The sequence below is a fragment of the Helianthus annuus genome, chromosome 1, assembly GCF_002127325.2.
Source record: "Helianthus annuus cultivar XRQ/B chromosome 1, HanXRQr2.0-SUNRISE, whole genome shotgun sequence".
NCBI classification, from domain to species: domain Eukaryota; kingdom Viridiplantae; phylum Streptophyta; class Magnoliopsida; order Asterales; family Asteraceae; genus Helianthus; species Helianthus annuus.
Genome location: NC_035433.2, coordinates 87,082,925 through 87,106,642, shown reverse-complemented (window position 1 = coordinate 87,106,642; position 23,718 = coordinate 87,082,925). Strand labels below are relative to the sequence as shown.

The following is a 23,718-nucleotide window of genomic DNA, read 5'->3' as shown; positions in this document are numbered from 1 at the left end:
ATAGAATGTGATTTAGACCCTACGAGTTTGAAGACTTGTACAATATGGGTAAACTAAACACATTTTGAATTTTGAGATAAAAACGACAAGGTTTGACCCGTTTCGGCTAATTTATGCAAACTAGTTACATAAACCGCACCGAACGCGTAAATAGCGTAATGGGTAACCGTAAGAGTCCTATACAGGTTTCCTAAGTCAATATGCTCTAAATATGTTGTGATATCCTTAGGATACCTTCCATTATGCCCAAAACGAGTTTAACCTCATAATACGCCCCGTAGGGGTATTTTGGTCATTTTTAAAGATTATAAAAGAGTTTAATTGTAGTTCTGAAACTCGGGTCTGAATACATCAGTAAAATAACTTATTTTAACAGGTTACATCAGTTGATGATAAGTCTTATGTGACAAAATGGTTTTAAACCCAAACTATGCGTTTAATACGCGTAAAAAGCCATTTAAGCGATTTCCGAGTTATACCGGAAATTTGAGTTTTCTGATCAGATTATAAAGTTCAAAATACTATATTTATTATATAAAATCAGTAGCAATTGGATTGGTGTCAAAATACTATGTAGAACTCATTTTATACATAAAAAAGGGTATAATCGGTATTTACCGAATTAAGGCGATAGCCTTAGGTTATGATCAGTTTAAAAATAATTAAAAATCTTTAAAAATCTCAAAATATTATATTTTATCAGTGGGTAAAAGGTTTGGTGTCAAAAATTGGGTTTAGATAGGATTTATGCTAGTTGCGCCGTTTAATTACTAAAAGGCGTTATAATTACGCTAATGAGCATAACTCCTAATCTAGACCTCCAACTGATGTGAAATTTTAGGGACAACTTTATAAATCAGTAATAAGGCTTATTGTCCTTTCAATTTTCCAAAATTCTCGTTTTATGATCACAAGGGCATATTGGTCAACATTAGGCCATTAACGGAAACGCGTAAACGAATGGGGCAAACAACGAACCAAGCCCAGAGGGTTATACCAACATGTAACCTGGTCCTAAGGAAGCCATAAGGTATTTCTAAACCTATCTAATTCGGGTCAGAACTGAAGTCAAAGCAAAAGTCAAAGTTTTGCGATTTTCGGTTCCGAACCGGGTCTAAACAGAAAATTGTCGGATCAAACAAGCTAAGATCAGTTCTTATGCTTATTACCAAGTTATATGAGTGACAAAATAGGTTATACGCCTTCTACATTGCTACTTATGCGTTAAATCGAAAATTAAGCTTTTGTTGACTTTTTATAAACAACTTTGACCCGACATTTGATCCAGTTAGAATGGGAATCAGAGGGTGCCCTTTTAAGGGTTTAAAGTCCACATGATTACCAACTTATAACTACCTTTGATTCGACTAATCACTGGACCAATAGTGATTAATTGTTAAGTCAACCGTTAATTACGACGGTTTGACTTCTAAGCTAAAACCAAGTGAAAACTCAATAAGGAAAGGTCAAGCATACTTACTGAAGTCCTATGCACGATTAGGAAGGCTTAGAAGGAGGTCTTGAGCTCCAGAAATGATCAGAAGATGAAGGAATGAATTAGTGATCAAGTCTTGCAATAATGGGGCTATTTATAGTGTTCCTGATCCATTATGATGATGACAAATCATGCTACACATGATCCTTGATGATTAACAAGTGTCCCTAAGGCCTAAGAATCAGTTTAGGCAACTCTTGGATGTGATAAAGGGCAAGATAACTCGGTTAGAAGCTCAAACAGGCTGCTGCCAACAACTTTCTGCATCTGGGCAAGCCAGGCGGCCCGCGTAAGGCTTTCACAATGCTTACGCGCCCCGCTTAGGCCTTCTGATCTGATTTCCATACTTTTCCAATATCGCATGTTGGCTCTTGGCTCCTCGAAAGGTCAGCTAAACTTATTTCTTGCATTATGAGCCTTCCATATTTACTTATAAGGGCCTCAAGACTTATACTCTCTTTGTTAAGTCCTTGGTCCCTTTATGTTTACCCGAAAAAGTCATAACTTTCAACGTTTACGCTTTTAACCCCTCGTATACGAATATTGTCATAACTTCCTCATTCTCTATCGAAACTTTGTGAAATTTTAATCACTTATTCTAGTGAGCATAATTTACCGGTACAAAGCTTCGGGTTTGCTAAAAGGTCAATCAGAGGTATAACTTAAACATGTTGACACATTTAACCCCTGTAGTTTGTAATTTCTCACTTTCTTCCACATTTAGTTCCGTATGGTCCATGACTTATTCATTTGAAGGTATGAGCATCATGTAGGGTTACTGTAAAGTATATTTATCCCTTGTTGACATTTTGAACCCTTGATTTCACATACTTTCCATGTTTGTCAACTTTAGTCCCTCTAGAGTATTCTTTCGCACGTTCAAGCTTATGACACGTGTCAATACATTATAGGACGTGAATTTTCGAGGTATTACAATCGTACTAGCAGCTGTTAAACAGATGAGTTATCATGATTATCTAGAAAACACTGATTGTACACTCGTTTCGTCTGAACTGGTAATAAAATATGAATGTTGTAATGTGCAATTATCGGTAGGGGTATATTAGGATCCTTATATGCTTAATGGGATGTGTAAGAACTGGCTGAAAAGAGGATATGGTTCCTCATATGCATCACAACACTACAATACCTATGCTATGGTTTGGTCATGAATGGCATGGTTGCCCTTGGCCCAAAATATCACAACCCATGTTGCATGCATGTCAAGTGTGTTTTGTAAAATGTATAAGATGAGCTCACGAGCACATAGCTGACATCGTTTTGAGTATAAATGTCACAAGTAATCATGGGGACAACCTTAGGAATTAAGGGAAGACAAGTCATGCCTGAAGATCTAGAAGTTCATAGATGCTGAATATTGTAAATAAATAATGTGTTGTACTCGGACTATTATAAGTCCCAATGAAAGCTTAGTTTGCTTCTGCAGTAAATGTATCAATTGTACATTATCAGCCAAGTTAAGGGTGGGGTGTTACAGTTGGTATCAGAGTCCGATGTTTTAACGAATTAGGTATTGCACCGAGAATACCTAGGCTTTAACCGGATCATCTTAGATTCATAGGGACTAGGATGACTAAGTCTTACACATTAAGACTTGATTACATTGATTGTCCTAAGAATACTTAAGTATGAATAATGGAATCTACAAGATTGACTACTTTGATTCTAATTACTAAGCAATAATGAGGCTTAATAGACAAGTTGTTAAGAATATTATCATAGGTCAAGATATCTAGCTTGTACTTGGATAAGAAGAATGATTTATAGTTTTTGATATTGGTCCAAGGTTAACGTGAGTGGTGTGATAAAATTTGAATCGTGAAAGTATAAATATGCATAAAGTAAAGACGAAACTAAGAACAAGTATTATTGTATATGACAAAATTGTGCACTTAAGTTGTGGCTAAACTAAGAGCAGACAGTTGAGTATGACGTGACCATGTATTCCATGTATTTGAAACATGGTGGCTTTATCTCCAACATACAAAAACGTATTATGTGGTTGAACAATGAAAGTAACCTATGTACTAACTTATATAAGATTTCAGATAAAACATTATGTTTGGAAATAAAGGTGAACAATGTTAATACAGAAACAAAGGTCCTCTTAAAATCAAAACCCCATCTTAGATATTAGGACTCAGGGAAGCGTAAAAGTAGAGTTAGATGAGGAGGTAATACATAAGGGTACCCAAGAGGTAGCCAAAATTATAGTTTCCACTTAAAAGATTAATTTGGAGAAACCGAAGAATAAACTGGAAGCAAGTTTCTCGTCATCCACTATTAAGATTGTAGGCAAAGGAACTGAGAAAAGGGAAAACTAAGTACTAGGAACGTACTTACAAAACCTTCATGTCTTGTAACCCCTCATTCCATTAATGGTAAAAAGGGATCGATAAAGGCAGAAAACTGGTTAAGCCTAATGGAATCTGTCTTAGATATTTGTGACTACGTTGAAAGCAATAACGTCCGAATGGTGGTGCACCTGTTTCAGTCTAAAACACTGCATTGGTGGATTGCTTAGCTCCCTATTAAGCAGAAATCATGTGTATCAGAAAGATAACACGACTTAGGTTGCTTAACAACAAAAAAGTAGCCATATCTAGAAACCGAATTGAAACGATGAAGAACATCATAATAACCCAAGCCTGCAAACTCAGATTATCTATTAAGGAAAAAATATTCATAATAAATAATGTAATACCAAAACAATGGTGATAAGACTCCTATTCGAAAATCAAAACACCAAATCTTTATTTAACCATAGGTTTAGTAAAAATCGGTTGGGTTCAGTTATGAAACCTTGTTACCCATAACTGGCCCACTATTGTTGGTTTTCAAAAAATCAATAACCTAATGTAACACCCGTTTTGTAGACGAATATATATAAAAGTTATATTTCATATATTGTTGATCGAGTAAGCAACAAATAAGATGGTCATTTGAACTAGGTAGTATTTAGACGAGTATTTGGTATAATAATAATAATATTATATTATATTATATCATATCATATCATATCATATCATATCATATCATATCATATCATATCATATCATATCATATCATATCATATCATATCATATCATATCATATCATATCATATCATATCATATCATATCATATCATATCATATCATATCATATCATATCATATCATATCATATCATATCATATCATATCATATCATATCATATCATATCATATCATATCATATTATATTGGGTCGAGATTTAGACAAAACGGTAGAAAGTGTGAGAACGGTGAGAACGCTTATCGATCGTCCGATCAAAACAATCTATGGACTAGATTGGCGCGGTGGCGTTTTCGTAAATAATATCAATTTTATTACATGGACGCGCTTCATTAAGGGTAAAAGGGTCTTTTGACTTCTCCACACAAAACGCCATCTCATGAAATAAAACGCCAAAAACAAAAATCACAGACCATTCTAGTAAAAACGCCATTAGATATAAAACGCCAAACTTAATTATAGTAAAATCCCGCCTAAAAAAACCGCCAAAAAAATCCTATATATACAACATCTCAGACCTTCAATTAAAAACACACACAAAAACCCAAACGTCATATTTGATGTATCCCATTCGCCTTAGAAACGCCAAAAAACCCAAACATCAAATATCTTCTAACCCAAAACGTTTTTTTGAAATTCAGTTTGGTTGTCTGTAAGATTTCGCTCAATTAAATGGACAAAATCCTTAAGTGAGGATACTGTCCATTTCATTGAGTAAAATCTTATTGACTTATCCTCAACTTCCATCCAATTTATAACGCCAAAACATACAAAAACATTATTGAGGTTTGTTGTCAATAAAGTTTAGCTGTATGGGGTGGACAACATTGTCAGTTATCTTTCTTAACTGAGTATTAACAATGTTGTCCATCTCATACAGCAAAACATTTGATTTTAGCATGATCAAAATTTGAGGTTTAAGGTGCTCTTATTTTGTGGCGTTCTTTTTATCGGTAAAACGCCAAAAAAGTTAAAAAATCAAACATCGTTCATTGTGAAAAATTCAAGATTGTTGGCTGAAGGGTCTAAACTCAATAACATTTTGCTGCATGAGATGGACAAATCTTCAAGAACAAGATGCTGATGTCAGACTGTGTGCTTCCAAACAGCCACACAAAAAACTACTTGAAAAACAAAAAAACAAAATGAATCATACGAAAGTCGAACCAACCAGTTAACATGATTCAAAAAAGAAGAAAGAGACTGGTGACAGTGAAGATTTGGAAGATCAATTGTTTATGTATTCTTTTTTTTTTATTTTCCTTTTCAGTTAATTGTTGTATAATAAAAACGCCATATATAATAAAAACGCCAAAACAGCCAAAATGCTTGTTTAAACGATATCATCCCGTTAAACGCCCCCAAAAACTCCCAAACTATAATAAAATTACTTTGACAAAGTATTATAAAAAACCCAAAAAAAAAAATAAATAAAAATAAAAAGCAAACTTGAAAATGTAACTAGAAACAGTAAATACAAATCAGTAATACTGAAGATAGGGAAAATTTATTATATTAGAATTTAAAAAGCCAAACTTGAAAGATGAGACGTGTTACAGACTTCAGAGATAAAGCTTATCAAAAACAATAATTACAGACAGTAACTGAAAAGATGAATACTTTATTATAATAATGCACCGCCTAACTTAGGCCCCAAAAAGACATCCTATAAAATGATACGTCCCAGCAACTTCCATTTGATCAAACCAAAAAAAACAAACACCAATACTACTAAATACCACTCACTGTAAAACGCCAAAAAATAAAAAAATCAAAGATGGCTAATATGCTTTCTTGGATATTCAGAATTGTTCTTCGTGAAGTTTCACTGAATGAATTGTTATAGGTTTACTGGTTAATGTTTTGTATTGAATTTATACTTAATTAATGATTAGACCTAAAATATTAGCCCATATATTATGTGTTTTCTTTTTTTTATTACAGTATTACGTAATCACTTAGTGAGTTTTCATATAAATATTATAACGAATCACGTAATAAGTATTCAAAATGATGTAATCAATCGTGTAGTAATGATACACAATCAACTAATGTTACGTAATTATGCACTAATACATAATCACATAACGTTTCACTTATTTCATGAATAAAACATATATTACGTAATTACGTGCTGGAATACAATTATATAACATTACAAAATCACGTAACGATATAGTTTGTAAAATAAAAAAAATAAAAATTAAGAGAACTATAGCAATAGCCTACTCATATTAAAGATAATGAAATACTCGTTAATACGGTGTAATTTTTTAAAAATATATCATCGTATGAAAAAGTTAATAGTCGTTTGAAAATCGTGGGGAAGTGGGTTTATGAGTCTCCAATATTGGATATTCATATCTTGCCTTTCTCCACTTATTTCACTTGTTTTCTCTTATGTGATTTATAAAGTTTGGGGACCACTCAATCTCAACCATTGGATTTGTTTGATCAAAGGCCAAAACTTTCTCCTACACTTCGTATGAATTATGCCTCTTGTACATGATCCTTTATCACATTGCTTATTTATATTATTTACCTTAGTATCCGTCTTTACATCAAATATATCTTTTAAGTTGACCATTTTTTTTGTTGGATTAGATCTGCTAAACCTTCCCACAAATCTGTCCTTACTTCAAATATATTTTTAATTTATAATTTAGTGATATTTTTGAATTTATCAAAAACATATTGTTATAAATCTTTTTTATGTTAGATTTATAATGATAATAATTTTTTTAATTAAATTGCAAAATTTGTGTTCATGTTTACTATGTGTAAAGATTATCATAGGCTTCAATATACGCATGTAATCGTCACTGCCAAATTCAACTTGCAAAACAAATGATTCATATAATAATGAATCGTTTTATATTATTTGCAAAACAAATGGTTTTGATGGGTATATCTCTCCAAATATGATTTGTGTTTAGCTTTTGAATACTTAAACATTATAGTTAATGCAAGTATACAATAAATTCTCTGATGCATTTGATAATATGCATTTTACTATTTTATTGGCTAACGGTGTAAAATTAACTAAACAAGCTTCCTAAAGAATTGATAAGTGTAATAAGAGTTGCCAAACACTTTAGAAGCGAAAGCGAGTTAAGTATTGATTATTATGAACAATAAATACCAAGCTTGTGAAATAATTATTAGATATACTTATTTGTCTTGTTATCATGTACAAGTAAACAACTTTTGTTATTTAATCTGTATAATACGCATACACAAAACTATAACATAGTATATCTATTAAAAATTGATCCCCTAGCCCAATTTAAAATTGTGATAAATATTCTTTTGAGTTAAATGCCATTTTAGTCCCTGTGGTTTTTTGATAGTTTAGTCCAAAGGTTTCATTTTTCACCTGTGAGTCCAAAAAGGTTTCACCATTGCCATTTTAGTCCACTAGGTTAGCTTCATGTATTTTTTCTGTTACGAGAAGGGCAATTCAGTCATTTTATATGTAATTCTGTTAACTAGAAGGGCAGTTCGGCCATATAAATGACCGAATTGCCCTTACCCGTTAACAGAAAAAATGGATGAATTAATCCAGTGGACTAAAATGACAACGGTGAAACCTTTTTAAACCCACAGACAAAAAATAAAACTTTTGGACTAAACTGACAAAATGACTCAAATAATATGGACTAAAATAACATTTAACTCTATTCTTTTTTATCAACAATCAACTTAACTGAAGTCAAACGGTCCAAGAAATATGGTCCATAACTTCAGTCCAGGTCCAGCTAGCCCAACTAAAAAACTGCATATAACTGATAAAGTGATAAATATCAATATCAAACATAAACCTCAAAAATCAACAATGGCCTTAAACCCTAACCCCCAATTTCACCTTTTCCCCCAATTATCAACCAACAACAATTCAATCATTCATTTCATTCATCACCCTGTATCCATCTCAAAATTCAATCTCACTTTCACCCCAAAACGTCAAATTCCACTTGCAGCTTCTAACAATTCCAATTCAACCTCCAAAAACGATAAAAACCCTCAAAAAATCCCCAAATCAAGAACAAAATCACCCACCAAAAACAGCCAAAATTCGCAAAGTTCAAAACCTGATGATGAAAAACCATTTCCAACAACAATTCCCAAAAAACCCAGACGCGGAAGGAGAAGTGAAGCAGCTGCAGTGGAAGATTTCATGAGGAGTTCATTAGAGGAGACGTTTTCGGCGATTCGAGAGCAGAATTCGGGTGTTTTGGATGGTGTGGAGGGTATGATTAAGGATAGAGTTGATGAGGAGGTTGAAGATGAGGGGGATGGTGAGGGGGATAAGGAGAAGGGGATGGTGGTGGAAGAAGAGGACCCGAATTGGCCGGTGGATGCGGAAGTCGGGTGGGGGATTCGGGCTTCGGAGTATTTCGAAAAGCATCCGATAAAGAATGTGGTTGGGGAAGATGGGGTTGAGATTGATTGGGAAGGGGAGTTGGATGATTGTTTGGTGAAGGAGATTAATTGTTTGGAGTGGGAGAGTTTTGCGTTTCATCCGAGTCCGTTGATTGTATTGGTTTTTGAACGATACAACCGGTAAGTCCCCCCGGCCCTTTTCGTAAGTTGATTGAGATATTTGTGTGTTTGATGCATAACAGTTATCTGTAACTGTTTTGGGTGCTTGTATAAGTCGGTTATTGTGGCTTCAAATCGCAAGATTATGTCTGGAGTGTTTGGTTGAAACTGATTAAGGTTTTTGGATTATCTAGTGCTATATAATCAAATTTATTCAATCAGGTGGCGGTAGGTCGAAGAAGGCTTATTATCGAGATATACAAAACTACTTTAAGTAAAGACTACAAAAAGAGGATCATAATATCACATAAAAACTGTACCTATGCTTTAGTTATGATACGTACGGCGGTCATGCAACAACATAACCCCCTCCCTTTCTTTCTTCCACTATATATATATCAGTATTACATATGAGCATATGCAGTTCTCTATCATAGTAGTTAAAGGTTCAAGGCACAAAGGGTGAGCCCTAGGGCTGTTCATGAGCCTAGCCGAGCCAAGCCGAGCTAGGGCAAGCTTGGGCTCGGCTCGATTATAAACCGAGCTGGCTCGGCTCGGCTCGGATTTGAAACCGAGCTGAAAATCTAAGCTCGGGCTCGGCTTGGTTTTAAACCAAGCTGGCTCGGCTCGGCTTGGTTTGGCTCGATTTTAAAAATAAAAGTTAATACGTAGCTCTCAAAATTCAGTATTCTAAAATATTATTCAATACTTCAAAAGAACATATTCAAAATAAGTTCAACCTAATACATTATGAGCCAAAATCACGTTCAACAACGCAAAATAAGTTTTATATTTCAAGTAAATGCAATATTTGTTCATTAGCACGGCAATCAACCTTTAAATATGTCATAGATATCAAGCTACAAGTCTAAATACATGTAAATAATAATCACTTTTTTGTAATATATTATATGTATATAAAAATAAAATATAGTATAAGTAAAATAATTCGAGCTAAGCCGAGCCGAGCTACCAAGCGAGCCAAACCGAGCCAATTTAGCTCGTCACGAGCCGAGCCGAGCTAGGCTCACTTTCTAACCGTGCCGAGCCGGCTCGGCTCACTTTCAAACCGAGCCATATCGAGCGAGCTTTTTCCGAGCTAAATCCGAGCGAGCTCCGAGCCGCGAGCTTTTTGGACAGCCCTAATATGATTATTGCGACTTATAAAATGAGAATCGGATTCTTGTTTTAGTTCTGCAGCATCTAAACACCTACTTGATAAGTTGATATAGTAACATATTAATGTTGATTTGAGTGAGTTGTATTATTACTGATTTGCTTTGCGGGTTTTACAGGGCAAGTGAAAATTGGAGGGCCTTAAAGGAGTTAGAGAAGGCTGCTAAGGTGTATTGGAGTGCAAAAGATCGGCTGCCGCCTCGGGTATGCTTCAAAGTTATAACCCCTCATGACAACACAAGCGGGTCAAAACGGGCCACTTTTACACAAGTTAAAACATTTTGGGCTAACCCACAAACGAATCTTTATTTGACCCGTTAGAAATGAATTTAACCCTTATTCAACTCATACATAGTTTATGCTGCTTTAACGTTACTTGTTTCTGAATGTAGACGGTAAAGCTCGACATGAACCTCGAGACAGACCTCGCGTACGCTCTCAAGGTTCGCGAATGCCCACAAATTCTGTTTTTACGAGGAAACAGAATCATTTACCGGGAAACACGTAAGAATGTTGTTAGTCATTTAATGATACTCCATAACTAACAATCATCATTTGACTATAATTCAGATTTGTGATATGCAGAGTCGCGAACAGCCGACGAGTTGGTGCAGCTAATAGCACATTTTTACTATAAAGCCAAAAAACCTTCATGGATGAAAGATCAAAAACTGTATACATAGTTTACACTGTAAAACGTCCGGATTAATTATTTTATTTATTTATATAATTTCATGTATTAATACAATTAGTACAATGATTACAAAACCTGCGATTTCCGATTAATCGGAAAACTTCCCTTTCTCCAATGCCTGACATATTTTCTTCGATACACAATACGCCGTCGATTCTATAGTGATCATCGGATTTACCCCGAGAGCCGTCGGTAGTAAACTACCATCGCAGACGAACAACCCTTTTGCTTCCCAGCTCTCTCCGTTTCCATCCACGCCGCCTTCGTCTTCGTTGCATCCCATTCTACAGCTCCCCATCTGATGCGCCGAGCAATATACCGTCCACTTTTCGACTCTTGATTTCGGTCCGCCAGGGGCTGTCACCGTGTCAAGAAACTCTTCCAAATCCGAACTTTTGATGCCTTTGCTTTTTATCCGTTGGCCGTCGTTTCTGAATGTTCCGACTTCTTCAGCTCCGGCGGCAACTAGAATCCTCAACGCTTGTCGTAAACCGACTCTCAGATTCTCTTTATCGATGTCGTTTAGCCTGTAGGTGATTTTCCCCTCCTCTCGAACTTGGCCGGAGCTTTGATCTCGAACTAATGAGAAAAGTTTTGTGATTCTCGGGTATTTGAGCAAATCGTTCTTCATGTCAGCACCAGAGACCCATGGAAACATTGCCGCGAATGATGCGGGTCCCATAGAGGCGGCTTCTACTATTGCATGGTTCGATTGTTCTCCGGCTGATTTAACTTTATGAAGGGAAGTGATGATTCCCCCCTCGTAGCACTTCCCGCTCGGTGTTCCTGGAACCGGTGGGAAATATCCCCACGCGAGTAAAACGGGGTGAACGTGTAAGTTTCGACCGATGTGGCGGTTCGTGAGCCCGCTAGAAAGCATCAATGGTGGGGTCAAGAGGGATCCGGCGGCGGAAACAGTCACTCGCGCTCTGATCCGGAGTTTTCTTGTGATGGTACTACTTTCTGCGGTGGCAAGCACGCCCCGACATCTTTTTCGACTGTCTTTTTCTTCGAATACGAATCTCTCTGCTTTGCAACCGGTGAAGATCACAGCTCGGTTTTCGACTGCGTCCACAAGCCAAGTAGAATCGGTCCCTTTTTTATCCCCGGTTTTACAACCGTAACAACACGAACCGCAGTAATGATTTTCCGACGCGTTTTGTGGAATCGTCTCCACCATTAACCCGAGATTCTCACACCCTCGCCGAAGTACATTGTTCTGAAATCCTTCTTCTTTACAGTTTTGCGTAACACCGATCCTTTCGCACACAACTTCCATCGCTGATCGATAATCCAAGGTCCCAAACATAGGAATCTTTTTTTCCACAGCCCATTCATCAAGAACGTCATCCGGTGTCTTGATGGCAGCGGACCAATTCACCGCGGAGCCGCCACCAACAGTCGATCCAGCAAAAATCGTAATCTTCCCGTCTAAAGTCGAAAGTAATCCACCGTTTTCGTATAATTCATTCATCGATGGCCCTTCGAGAAGCGAGTAATCCTCGGGAACATAGTAATGACCTTTTTCGACCACCACCACCTTGTGGCCCGCACTAGCAAGAACCGCAGCCGCAACACCACCGCCACAACCAGAACCAACGATCACAACATCACATTCGATGTCATAAAACCCGTCTTCACTATCTTTAACTTCAAGACCTTTGCTTTTCACCAACTCCATGAATGTTGCATCACTTTCTTTCTCTGTCTCCACAACGCCTTTATCGAGCGGTCTCTCTTTTCGTGGCTTAACCGGACCATCATTCGGCCGTTTGCCATCGTACCCGATCGCTTCCCATGAAGGATTTTCTGAATTTTCATTAGTCTAACAAGAAAAAATATTATTACATAAGCAGGAAAATAATCATTTAGGGGCATGATTTTTTTTTACACGAAACGAAATTTGCAGGCTTGAGTTGAGTATAATCGAGTTTGGGTAAGTTTCGTGTTGAACTTCGAACACATTTAGATAAATGAGTCGTGTTTGGGTCGATCTGACGTGCTCACTAGTTTGACCCTTTCATTATTATTATTTTGTAATATTTCAAAAGAATATTATATGTATTGGTAAATTTTATGCCAAATTAAAAAAAAAAATAGAAGAGAACTAAACTTAAAAAAACTAGAAGAGAAATGAGTTTATTAAATGTTATAGTTTAAAAGTAATTATTTTATGCACATTTGTTTTTTAGTTTAAAATCTGCAACTCAAGAGTATATAGATTATAGAGTATGAAATAAAAGAAAACAATTTTTTTTTTTTTTGGGTTAAAGGGTCATATTTGTGTCAGCAGTCAAGATCTCATGTTCAGCTTCATGTTGGTTATAATATGTCAATCCACTAACACGACACATTTAACACCTTTAAATTATTATAAAAAAAATAAAGAGTTAAATGCTATTTTAGTCTCCGTGGTTTGGGCTATTTTGCTAGTTTAGTCCAAAAGTTTCTTTTTTCGCCTGTGGGTCCAAAAAGGTTTCACCGTTGCCATTTTAGTGCATTGGGTTAACTTCATCCAATTTTTCTGTTAACAAGAAGGGCAATTCAGCCATTTTATATGTAATTCTGTTAACTAGAAGGACAATTCGGCCATATAAAATAACCGAATCGCTCTTCTTGTTAACAGAAATAATGGATGAAGTTAACTCAGTGGACTAAAATGACAACGGTGAAACCTTTTTGGACCTATATACGAAAAATAAAATCTTTAGACTAAACTGACTAAATAGCCCAAACCACAGAGACTAAAATGCCATTTAACTCAAAAATAAATAAATAGTAAACTGAATCTTTGTAGCACTTACCAAAGAGAAGAAGATGAAGAAGCACATAAGCTTGACCATCACAAACACAATCCTCATTGGAATAAGAGATTTGTGAGTATTTGACCATCTTTGAAGAATCTTTTCTCTCTTGTTAACATCCAAATCAGAAAAACTATGAATAAATGGCCATTTGGTGTCCAAACAAATAAATCCACATATCAAAAGGGTTCCCAATTTTGTGGATAGTAATATCAGAATAACTCTCAGGAAGAACACTGGATCTGCTGGGTATCTCTTCATCATTCTCTCTGCAACCTACCCAAAAAAAAAACAACAATAATAAGCTAGTGAATATCTCTAATAAATCATGTAATTTTAGTTAATATAGGTTAAAAGTATAGGTTAAATGTAAAGTAACTCGGATTTGTACCGTCAACACCTGAATCGTTTCTGAACAAAAGTTACATCAAAACGTAGATAAACTAAGGATGTACATAAAAAAAAAGCACAAAACGTATTATATATGACCCGACTTATTTGCATAAGAAATTTACATCGAACACCAACTCGAACTTATGCCGTACGGAATTATGTTTTTTTTTAAGTTAAGAATGATACCACGCGTTGCGGTGGCGCCGAAACTTAAAGTAAGTCGAATTATACAGTCTAATGAAAACATATTATACCTGACCCAACTTGTTGTAAAACAAAATTTATGCCAAAACGTAGACCATATGAAAACGTACAAAAAAGCAAAAACATATTATATCTAAACCTACCTATTTTCAAAGAAACGTAATCAACTTTAATTTATACTGACACGTACATAAATATAAACAATGATTATATAATTTTTAAAAAGTTGAAAAATTATAAGTGTCAATGCAGCGACATGACAAAAACCCTGACCAATGGTCAGGGCTGCATAACATTAGTCATCCATTTTCATACTGTAACTATATAGAATATGTGCATTTTTTATTAAGATTGTAGAAATATTAAATGTCAATTATATGGCATTTTTGAGTTTAGTGTCTTGCAGATTCTTGAACTTGTTAAAAAAATTATTTTATATTTTTGTCATACGTAAATGTATCTTCAAATAATTTATTTTTTAAATTTAAGTATATATATTTTGTTATACGTGTGTATCTTATCTTTATACTCATTTATTTCTAGAAAATATCTATCATAAACCCATACACAATGATACGTGACATTTCTGTATTGCCATGTTTCTATAAAGTACTTTGTATCTAGCCCATAAACATGACACAAAAATCAGATTCACGTATCTATTTTATACACGCATCTATCCTTTTGAGAAACACTATTTTTCTTTATAAAAAAATTTAAAAAGGGGGAAACTTTATATGTGTGTGTATGAATGTTAAAATACCGATTTTAATACAAAAAAGACGAACCAAAACAAAAGATATAAAACCATTTTCAATTAGTTTTCTTAAAAGATATTACATGAGGAGTAATTTAATTATGAGTAACCTGTCAAAATGGTCTATGAGGTTTGATCACTTTTCTCACTTTAGTCAAAAACTCAAACCTTTTGAATCTGGGTCCTTGTGGTTTTGGTTTTAATTTTGTTGTTATTTTCATTCAAAATCAAAATCTGGTCAGATAACATTCAGTTTTTTTCTCCCTTTTAATGAAGGGCAAAATAGTCTGATTTTTTTAATTTGTTATAATAAAACGTTAAAATATCATTTTGCCCTTCATTAAAACGGGGAGAAAAAAAACAAAAAAACTGGACGTTAACTGAAAAATCTTACCAAATTTTGATTTTGGATGAAAATGACAACAAAATTGAAACCACATGTACCCAGATTCAAAATGTTTGAGTTTTGGACTAAAGTGGCAAAAGTGACCAAACCTCAAGAACCATTTTGGCAGTTTACTCTTTAATTATTCTAGAACATAGACGAATATAAATAAGAGTATATTGCCAAAATCGTCCCTGAGGTTTGGGTATGTTTGTCATTTTCATTCAAAACAATTTTTTATACAATATAGTTCTTAACATTTGGGATTTTTTTGTCATTTTCATCCAAATGTCTAATTTCTTTATTTTTTCTATCAAACATTTGGATGAAAATGGCAAAAAATCACAAATCTCAAGGACGATTTTGGCAAAAAAATTCAGACGTTTGGATGAAAATGGCAAAAAATCCCAAACGTGAAGGGCTATATGGTAAAAAAATGTTGTTTTGGATGAAAATGGTAAACATGCCCAAACCTCAGGGATGATTTTGGCAATTTACTCTATAAATAATAACTAATGATTTACTAACTAAAAGTAGGGTAAAGTCTATGGCTTTATAGCCTAGTGGCATATTGGGGTGGGATATGACTTTAGGACCAATAGGTCCTGGTTTCGATTCCCACAAGAGGGGTTTTCCCATATTTATTGGGTTTCCTCCTAAATTGGTGTATAGGCATTATGCCTAGTGGAGATAGATATGATCGGATGGTTCCCCTGGTGACACGATGATACTCTAATGGTCCGTCAGTGATCCAAAGTTTCCGTTAAAAAAAAGTAGGGTAAAATAGTGTTTGTTTTTTAGCCTCTTGTTACACCTTGGTGATTAATAATTCTATCACCATAAAAGAAAAAGTAGTGAAAACTAAATAATCTAGATTTGCAATTAAAATAACCAACAATTAATTTCAACACGTTAAATTGTTAGCCTCTTGTAACACCTTGGTGATTAATAATTCTATCACCATAAAAGAAAAAGTAGTGAAAACTAAATAATCTAGGTTTGCATTTAAATAACCAACAATTAATTTCAACACGTTAAATTGAAATTGAAAAGTTGTGTCATACGTTCATTCAATTCAATGTTAGTTGTAAATCAACATCCAAACAATTATGTTCATCTACCCAAGTTGTTTGTCGTTTTTGAATTCTTTAAGATATTTTTTAGATCGTCATCTTTTGGAATTGTTTAAGATGATAAAAATATACTTGTTAAAAGTCGTCTCTTGTGTCTAGGCCCATTTTTCAGACGATGCGGGGTAGTTACGTTTCAAGTCGAGGAAATTGCGCTTTAATTCTTCAGGTGATGGTTCAGGCGTACATTACGGCGAGATTCCCCGATTCCGGAGAGTTTTCTGCCAAATTCTCTAAATTCCACCAAGATTCTAGCCAGATTTCTACTTTTGTTCAGGGAAAACTACTTTTTTACACTAATATACTAATGTCTTGGTACTAATTAGATGATATAAAGTGTTACATAATAGACTTTGATTATTTTATTTGAAGAATAGTATTTTTTTTTCTAATACATAATATATTTTAAAATTTGTTTCATTATGTGCTTTATTTTTCTCAGACCCTTGCTTTATTTGCGCTTTGCGCCTAAGCCCTAGGCGAGGTCTATGCACCTTAAGTGCGCCTAGCGTCTTTAATAACTATGGCTAAAAACGATTATTTATAAATCGTAACTTATGTTAAAGAATCGGTCAAAAAGCATTGCTTCAGTTATATATCTTTTTATAAAATGGAGAGTTTTATGGTTCACTTATGCTTTTAAATAGGGCTGCAACGAACTGAACAAATACGAACAAGACCTCATTCGTGTTCGTTTGTAAGGAAATATATGTGTTTATGAGCTGTTTATGAACGACTACTGAACGGGATTTTATGTTCGTGTTCGTTTTCGTTTGTTAAGGAAATGAACTTGTTCGTGTTTGTTTGTTAAGGAAATGGACTTGTTCGTGTTTGTTTGTTAATTTTAGGCAACAAACGAAAACAAACGTTCATGAAGACAAATGAGAACAAACTAATATTCATAAACACAACTGGAAACCAATGAACACAAATAAGCATTTATCAACAAAATATATAATACACCGACACTTATTAGATATTTTATTTGTCGGAATTTTAAAGTCTTTAAATAAAATAAAAAAACTAAAAACACTAATGAACTATCGAACACAAACGAACATGTTGCCGAACGTTCACGAACATAAATGAACGAACAGGGCCTCTGTTCATATTCGTTCATTTTAACTAAATGGATGAAATTTCTTGTTCGTGTTCGTTTGTATAATAAACGAACGAACACAGACAAATTTTCCACCGAACGGTTCACAAACTGTTCCGCTAGACGTTCGGTTTGTTTCCAACCCTAATTTTAGATGAACAAATAAATACTATTAAAACCCACGTTATGTTCTTTTATTGTCTATAAAATAACATATTAAAATTACCACAATGGCATAAATGTATCCACCAAATATAAAATAATGAGAGGAGGAAGAAACAGATGTGTTTATCTGATCGTTATGGGCATTACGTTAAAAAAAAAGAAAAAAAAGAATACGTAAGCATTTATTAAAATTCTTTACTTCAAACTGGTTGTATTTTTAAATAACAATTAATTAATTGTTCGTGACACTTTATTGGCGAATTTAAAACCCTAATCATGTTTGTTTTAAGTAATACCCAAATTAACTTGTTGCGGATCCATGAATCATTTTCTGGAGATGCGAATGAGGGGTTCGACCAAACTTTTAAGGGGTGTGATTGAGATTTTTGTCTATAAAATACACTAATTTTTCTTTTAAAAGGACGCCCGCCCACCCAAGCCATGATTTAGGTCCCCCCTAAAACTGACCAAGTAAAATCATCCATCAAAATTTACCTTTCACTATTGAAAAATCAAAATTTATAAAGCGTAGCATCTTAGCGGTATAAAAAGTATCTAGTAAACGTATTTTTTGCGAAGTGGTTAACGGTTCTAGCGCTTCAGTAGACATCAGCGTAGGATCATCATCATCATCATACTCAGTAAATCCCACCAATAGCAAAGCTAAGGTACGGTCTGAGGAGAGTAAGATGTAGACAACTTTACCTCTAACTCATAAGAATAGAGAGACTGCTTCCAGTGAGACCCCGGCTCGATACTAGTTTTGTATCAAGCCTTGGACATGAGGCGCATAACACTGGGACAAAGGCCGATTTGTGCATGTACCCCTTGTCTTTCAGCTATCAACTCCATCACATGATGCATGATTAATCGTCCGCCGCTTTTAAAGTTATTTTCACGAAATTAGTAAAATAACGTTAAAATTAGTGCAAAGCGTAGGATAAAAAGTAAAATTTTGAGGGTGTGTGAGTAATGCATTATAAAAAAAAGATAAAACATGTGAGGAGAGAGACAAACCTCTTGAGGAATAGGATACTGAGATCCAGAAGCAGAGTAGAACGAACGAACAGCTTGGTTCGGGTTCGATTTCAGGTCCGGATGAGGAGAAATCGGGGGGATAAAAGCTTCGCAGATGGCGGCCAACGATCGGATCTGAGACGAGGATAAGCCATGGTGGTACTTCCTCTGCTTTGTTCCTCCTCTCAACAATGGATGACCTCCTCCCTCTTGAGCCATAGTTGAGAACAGAACAGAAGATATGGCAAAACTGGAGTTTGTTAAGAGGATCTGCGGTAATTTGCGTTTATATACTATAATATATATAATAATAATGGGTTAAATACCATTTTAGTCCCTTGGTTTAGGCTATTTTGTCAGTTTAGTCCAAATGTTTGAAACGTTGTCATTTTAGTCCAAATAGTTTCAAGCGTTGCCATTTTAGTCCACTGGGTTAACTCCGTCCATTTTTTTCTGTTAGATAGAAGGGTAATTCGATCATTTTATATGGTCGAATTGCCCTTCTAGTTAACAGAATTACATATAAAATTACCGAAATGCCCTTCTAGTTAACATAATAAAGGGATGAAGTTAACACAGTGGATTAAAATGCAATGTTTTAAAAACCGGTATTTTAATCGTACCGGGTTAGACTTAAAAATGGTTTAACCGGTTGATACGGGTTGTACCGGACGGTTCAACCGTGTTGACTAGTTAACTCTATAAATCCATAAAATATAATTTCAGCTCAAAAAATAATCCAAAACTACATCAATCCATAATAAAAAAATATTACAAAAGTTAATCCATAATAAAAAAAATTATCCAAACGTTCATGATTAAATACACATTATATCGCAATTAGCAAACAATATAACAATTAACAACATGAATGATTGAACAAAAGTCAAAAGAAGGTAAACCTGGATGACCGGTTGAAGAACTTAATTTGAAAAACCCAATGATTTTCTATCTTTGAGTAAGGAAGAAGTTTGATTGATGTGGATTGTAAATTGTGGGCGCTAAGTCACCTTTTTTAGACATCTAAAAATTAAAAGTTCAAAATTTTGACATTTGGCCCGGTATGAACCGGTACCGGTATGCCGGTTTAAACCGGTATAACCAAATTTACCGGCGGTACAACTTCTTTGCCGTTTTCTTAGTTTACCGGTATGATTCGTACCGGCCAAGCATCCGGCATACGGTTTAACCGGCCGGTTTAAACCGGTTTTTAAAACATTGCTAAAATGGCAACGTTTGAGAATATTTGAACTAAAATAACAACATTTTAAACCTTTAGACTAAAATGGTAAAATTAACTCTAATAATAATAATAAGTATTAATGAAGACAGGGACAAGTATTAATGAAGGAAGACAAGGACGCATTTGTTTCTGGGCCCATCTCATCTTTATCTGACGTAACACAATTGATTTTGTTACTAGTTTAGGTTAAAATAAACCCTGGGCTTATAGCTCAATGGTTATGGAAATGAGGGAAGACTTTTGACCGAAAGGTCTCAAGTTCGATTCCTGATCCACCCGGGTTTTACCGGCTTTGCATTGTCGTGCCCTCGGGCGGGTGCAGGGTCGGGTTTTCCCCGGAACTGGTGGCATGGTGGGCTAGGGGCTCCGTGCGTGCAGGTTGGGCTGCCGCGGGCTACCTTTCGGCCAATGGGTGCCGCGTACGGAGTACCCGGCGATTCTTATGTTGGACGTTCAAAAAAAAAGTTTAGGTTAAAATAGAAAAGAATAACTAGGGAATAGTAATCACTAATCAGATTTCGTATGATTAGGGCTGTCCAAATCGCTCAACGCTTGTTGCTTGTTCGATCCTTGTGCAAAGAATGTTCGGAAAGTGCTTGTTCAATTTTTGGCTCGTTTGTAAATGAGCCGATTGGCTCGGTTCGGGTTGTAAATGAACCGATCACACGAGCGAAGATCTGCTCGGCTCAGTTCGTTTGGTTTTGCTCGAATTGGATTTATATATGTATATTCACATATATAGGTTCTATTCATAGTTTTATATATACCACTTTATTGATTTTTGCGTCACTATATACAATAATACGTATAAATACTACCACAAACAGCCCAATTAAAACTTTAACCCTAAATATAAAAGTAAAACTCTAAGTCACTAAGCGATAGTCTTTGATTTGGGCAATCTACTCTTTTCCTTGTTGTATCTCACTCTCACTGCAAGTCGATTGTCACTCGCTCTCACTCGTCATTGTTCTCTGCAGTCTAGTCATCGGCTCATCGGTCACAACCTCAACTTCATTAGCGGCCACAACTTTATTATTTTATAAGCACTTTTATTCTATGAAATGTGGTTGTTTTTTAAGGCATAAAACTTGAAACCCAACATTTTCATTATCTTCTATGCAGGATTAAACCGGATACAATAGGGCTAACAAAATCACTCGTCGCTCGCTCGATACTCGCTCGGAAAATTAATGCTCGGACAATGCTCGTTCGCTTTTCAGCTCGGTTTGGTTTGGTTTGTAAACGAACCAATCACAAGCAAAGGTTCGTTCGGTTCGATTCAGCTTGTGAACAACCCTATGAATGATATAAAAAATATAACTTCAATAATTTTTTTTACTAAGTCATAACTAATTTTTGTAATTGTTCTATTTAACTCAAGTTAGAATTTTTTTTTTCTTTTGCTAAATAGTAGTTAAATTTCATGTATAAAAAACGCATTGACACTGGTTCATTATATCATTAAGTATCTTAACTAGGGCAATATTGCTCATTAAACCATGATCTTTATCTCTTTAAATAATAATTGCTATAAAAGTGTTTATATAAGTTACTTTATTTCATCATATAATAAATGAACAAAACATTAACGCTGTATTCTAAATGGTTTGTTTATTTATTATATTTTGTTGTTTTTTTTGAACGGCAAATTTGAATCACTGACGGACCACTGGAGTATCATCGTGCCACCAACAGAACCACCCGATCATATCCATCTCCACTAGGCAATAATGCCTATACACCAATTCAGGAGGAAACCCAATAAATCTGGGAAAACCCCCTTTGTAGGAATCGAACCCGTGACCTAGTTATTCACCCCGTGTGTTATACGAGTGTAAATGAAAAAAGATAAAGAAAAAAAAATACACATGAAGCATGAACCAAATTAACGACATGGATTGGCCACTATTTTGTTGCAGGGCGCGAGACTCTACCCCTTTTCTGTCGCGAGCCACCAAAGGCTTGATCCGTAGATTGTTGTGTCTTGAACATAGATTGGCCACTATTTCACCCCTCAATCATCTTTAAACCTCAATTTAACACAAACTCTACCTCACCTCTATATAAACAAGTTTCCATCTCATCATTTTCATTTTCCAAACTCCTCTACACTCTCAAAATACTCTTAAATCAGCTGGAAATCCAAGTATGAGGCAGAATTCTCCAAGTGCAAAAGTGAGCTTCATCTCACTTTTCTTCATCATTTCTTCACCTTTTCTTCCACTACAATGCTTGGAACACCTCTAGAAGTGTTTCCACAAGTTTACCATGGTAAACTAAGGTCGAACATCACCATTTTGAGGTCCAAACTTTCTGTTTTGGAAGAACTTTATATAAATCTTTATGAACTTTACTTTTTCATGTGAATCTTTGCCTAACTCGTCTCTAATCTCATCTATGATTATGTGACTTGTTTAAGGTTGATTCCCATAAGTTTAGAGGTCCAAGAACCTCATAAAATTTTTGTTTTGTTAGGGCATAAACAACCCACAAGTGATAAAACCATCAAAGTCTACCATAGTTCATATGGCCAGACTTGTGTTTTGGTAAAGGTGTGAATCATGTAGGCCTTGACTATCCAAACTTGTTCCACCACCTCACTTGATGTTTTATCATGATATTCCAAGTAATTTCCTAGTCCTAAAGTAACACAACCCCATCGCATCTCAAACATTTTCCATGATGGGCATGAAACCCCCGGGTTGATCTTACTTGACTACTTGATGAACTTGTTAGCTAGTTGTATTTCCATTTTCATTCATAACCATTCGAATCTTGTGATGATTTGTGTATTGGTGAGTTCATACAGTAAGGTTAATCTTACCTCCATGCTTGACTTACATGATTTATATGATATTACATGATGAACAAATTATAACCTATACTATAAAATATATATAATATAATTAACCAAATTCTTGATACTGATCGGATTATGATTAGATGTCATGAACTTAGGTTATATTATCTTAGTTTTAAACTCCTCGGTTTTGATTCTAATTGGCAAATTAGGCCCCATGAAATCACATACAAACTTAGTGTCAAAACTAGTATTTAGACAAGATCATGACACAACCAATTAATGTTTGATTACAAGATTAATATCGTATATACCCTTACAAACTTTAAAAATTTCATATATATACCTAACTAAAACTAAAAATATTATATGTGCTTCTAAAAAGTAGTTAAAATATCAAATATACCTAATTTATTAAAAGCAATCTAATAAATGATCATTTTACCCTTGTTTTTTTTAATTTAAAGGTTTCATATATGTTCATCTTTTAACTTCGTATGTTTATGTAGCACATTTTAGCTTAAATTTATTTTTAGTCATTTTTATTTATATTTTTACCCATAAACAATAGTATACTCCATATATACTATTTAAGCTAAATAAATTATGCTAGAAATGGGTAAATATAATATTTGAAGTTAAAGGTCATATATGAGATTTCAAAGTTTAAGAAAAATAAGGGTAAAAATGTCATTTATTAAATTGTTTTTAGTGAATTGGTTATATATGAAGTTTCAACTACTTTGTAAGGGTATCT

At 34.7% G+C, this 23,718-nt stretch overlaps 2 protein-coding genes across 3 annotated transcripts; one reads left to right on the top strand and one right to left on the bottom strand.

Annotated features, from left to right (window-relative positions):
* Window positions 1-8,354: 8,354 nt before the first annotated feature.
* Window positions 8,355-11,071, top strand: LOC110871642 (thioredoxin-like fold domain-containing protein MRL7, chloroplastic). The gene is made up of 4 exons (XM_022120359.2): window positions 8,355-9,112; window positions 10,387-10,471; window positions 10,660-10,771; window positions 10,853-11,071. The coding sequence occupies exons 1-4, from the start codon at window positions 8,385-8,387 to the stop codon at window positions 10,948-10,950; spliced, it is 1,023 nt and encodes a 340-aa protein (XP_021976051.1). The 5' UTR covers window positions 8,355-8,384; the 3' UTR covers window positions 10,951-11,071.
* LOC110871633 (long-chain-alcohol oxidase FAO2) lies at window positions 10,951-19,186 on the bottom strand. 2 transcript variants are annotated; one of them, XM_035988924.1, is made up of 4 exons: window positions 18,916-19,055; window positions 18,604-18,778; window positions 13,766-14,041; window positions 10,951-12,786 (listed from the first exon to the last, which is right to left on the bottom strand). In XM_035988924.1, exons 3-4 carry the CDS (start codon window positions 14,027-14,029, stop codon window positions 11,050-11,052), a joined length of 2,001 nt encoding a protein of 666 aa, XP_035844817.1. In that variant the 5' UTR covers window positions 14,030-14,041; window positions 18,604-18,778; window positions 18,916-19,055; the 3' UTR covers window positions 10,951-11,049. The 2 variants fall into 2 exon arrangements, with proteins under 2 accessions (XP_035844817.1, XP_021976039.1); XM_022120347.2 differs by lacking the exon at window positions 18,604-18,778 and having other exon boundaries at window positions 18,916-19,186.
* Between the last annotated feature and the right edge of the window lie 4,532 nt (window positions 19,187-23,718).

What these genes read in the sequence shown, in the direction of transcription:
- LOC110871642 (XM_022120359.2), top strand. Translation starts at nt 8,385, where the DNA reads ATGGCCTTAAACCCTAACCCCCAATTTCACCTTTTCCCCCAATTATCA. An exon ending in GTTTTTGAACGATACAACCG is followed by an intron (nt 9,113 to 10,386) that starts GTAAGTCCCCCC and finishes CGGGTTTTACAG; the next exon opens with GGCAAGTGAAAATTGGAGGG. An exon ending in AAGATCGGCTGCCGCCTCGG is followed by an intron (nt 10,472 to 10,659) that starts GTATGCTTCAAA and finishes TTCTGAATGTAG; the next exon opens with ACGGTAAAGCTCGACATGAA.
- LOC110871633 (XM_022120347.2), bottom strand. Translation starts at nt 19,134, where the DNA reads ATGGCTCAAGAGGGAGGAGGTCATCCATTGTTGAGAGGAGGAACAAAG. An exon ending in AGTATCCTATTCCTCAAGAG is followed by an intron (nt 14,042 to 18,915) that starts GTTTGTCTCTCT and finishes TTTTTTGGGTAG; the next exon opens with GTTGCAGAGAGAATGATGAA. An exon ending in TCTTCATCTTCTTCTCTTTG is followed by an intron (nt 12,787 to 13,765) that starts GTAAGTGCTACA and finishes TTTTCTTGTTAG; the next exon opens with ACTAATGAAAATTCAGAAAA.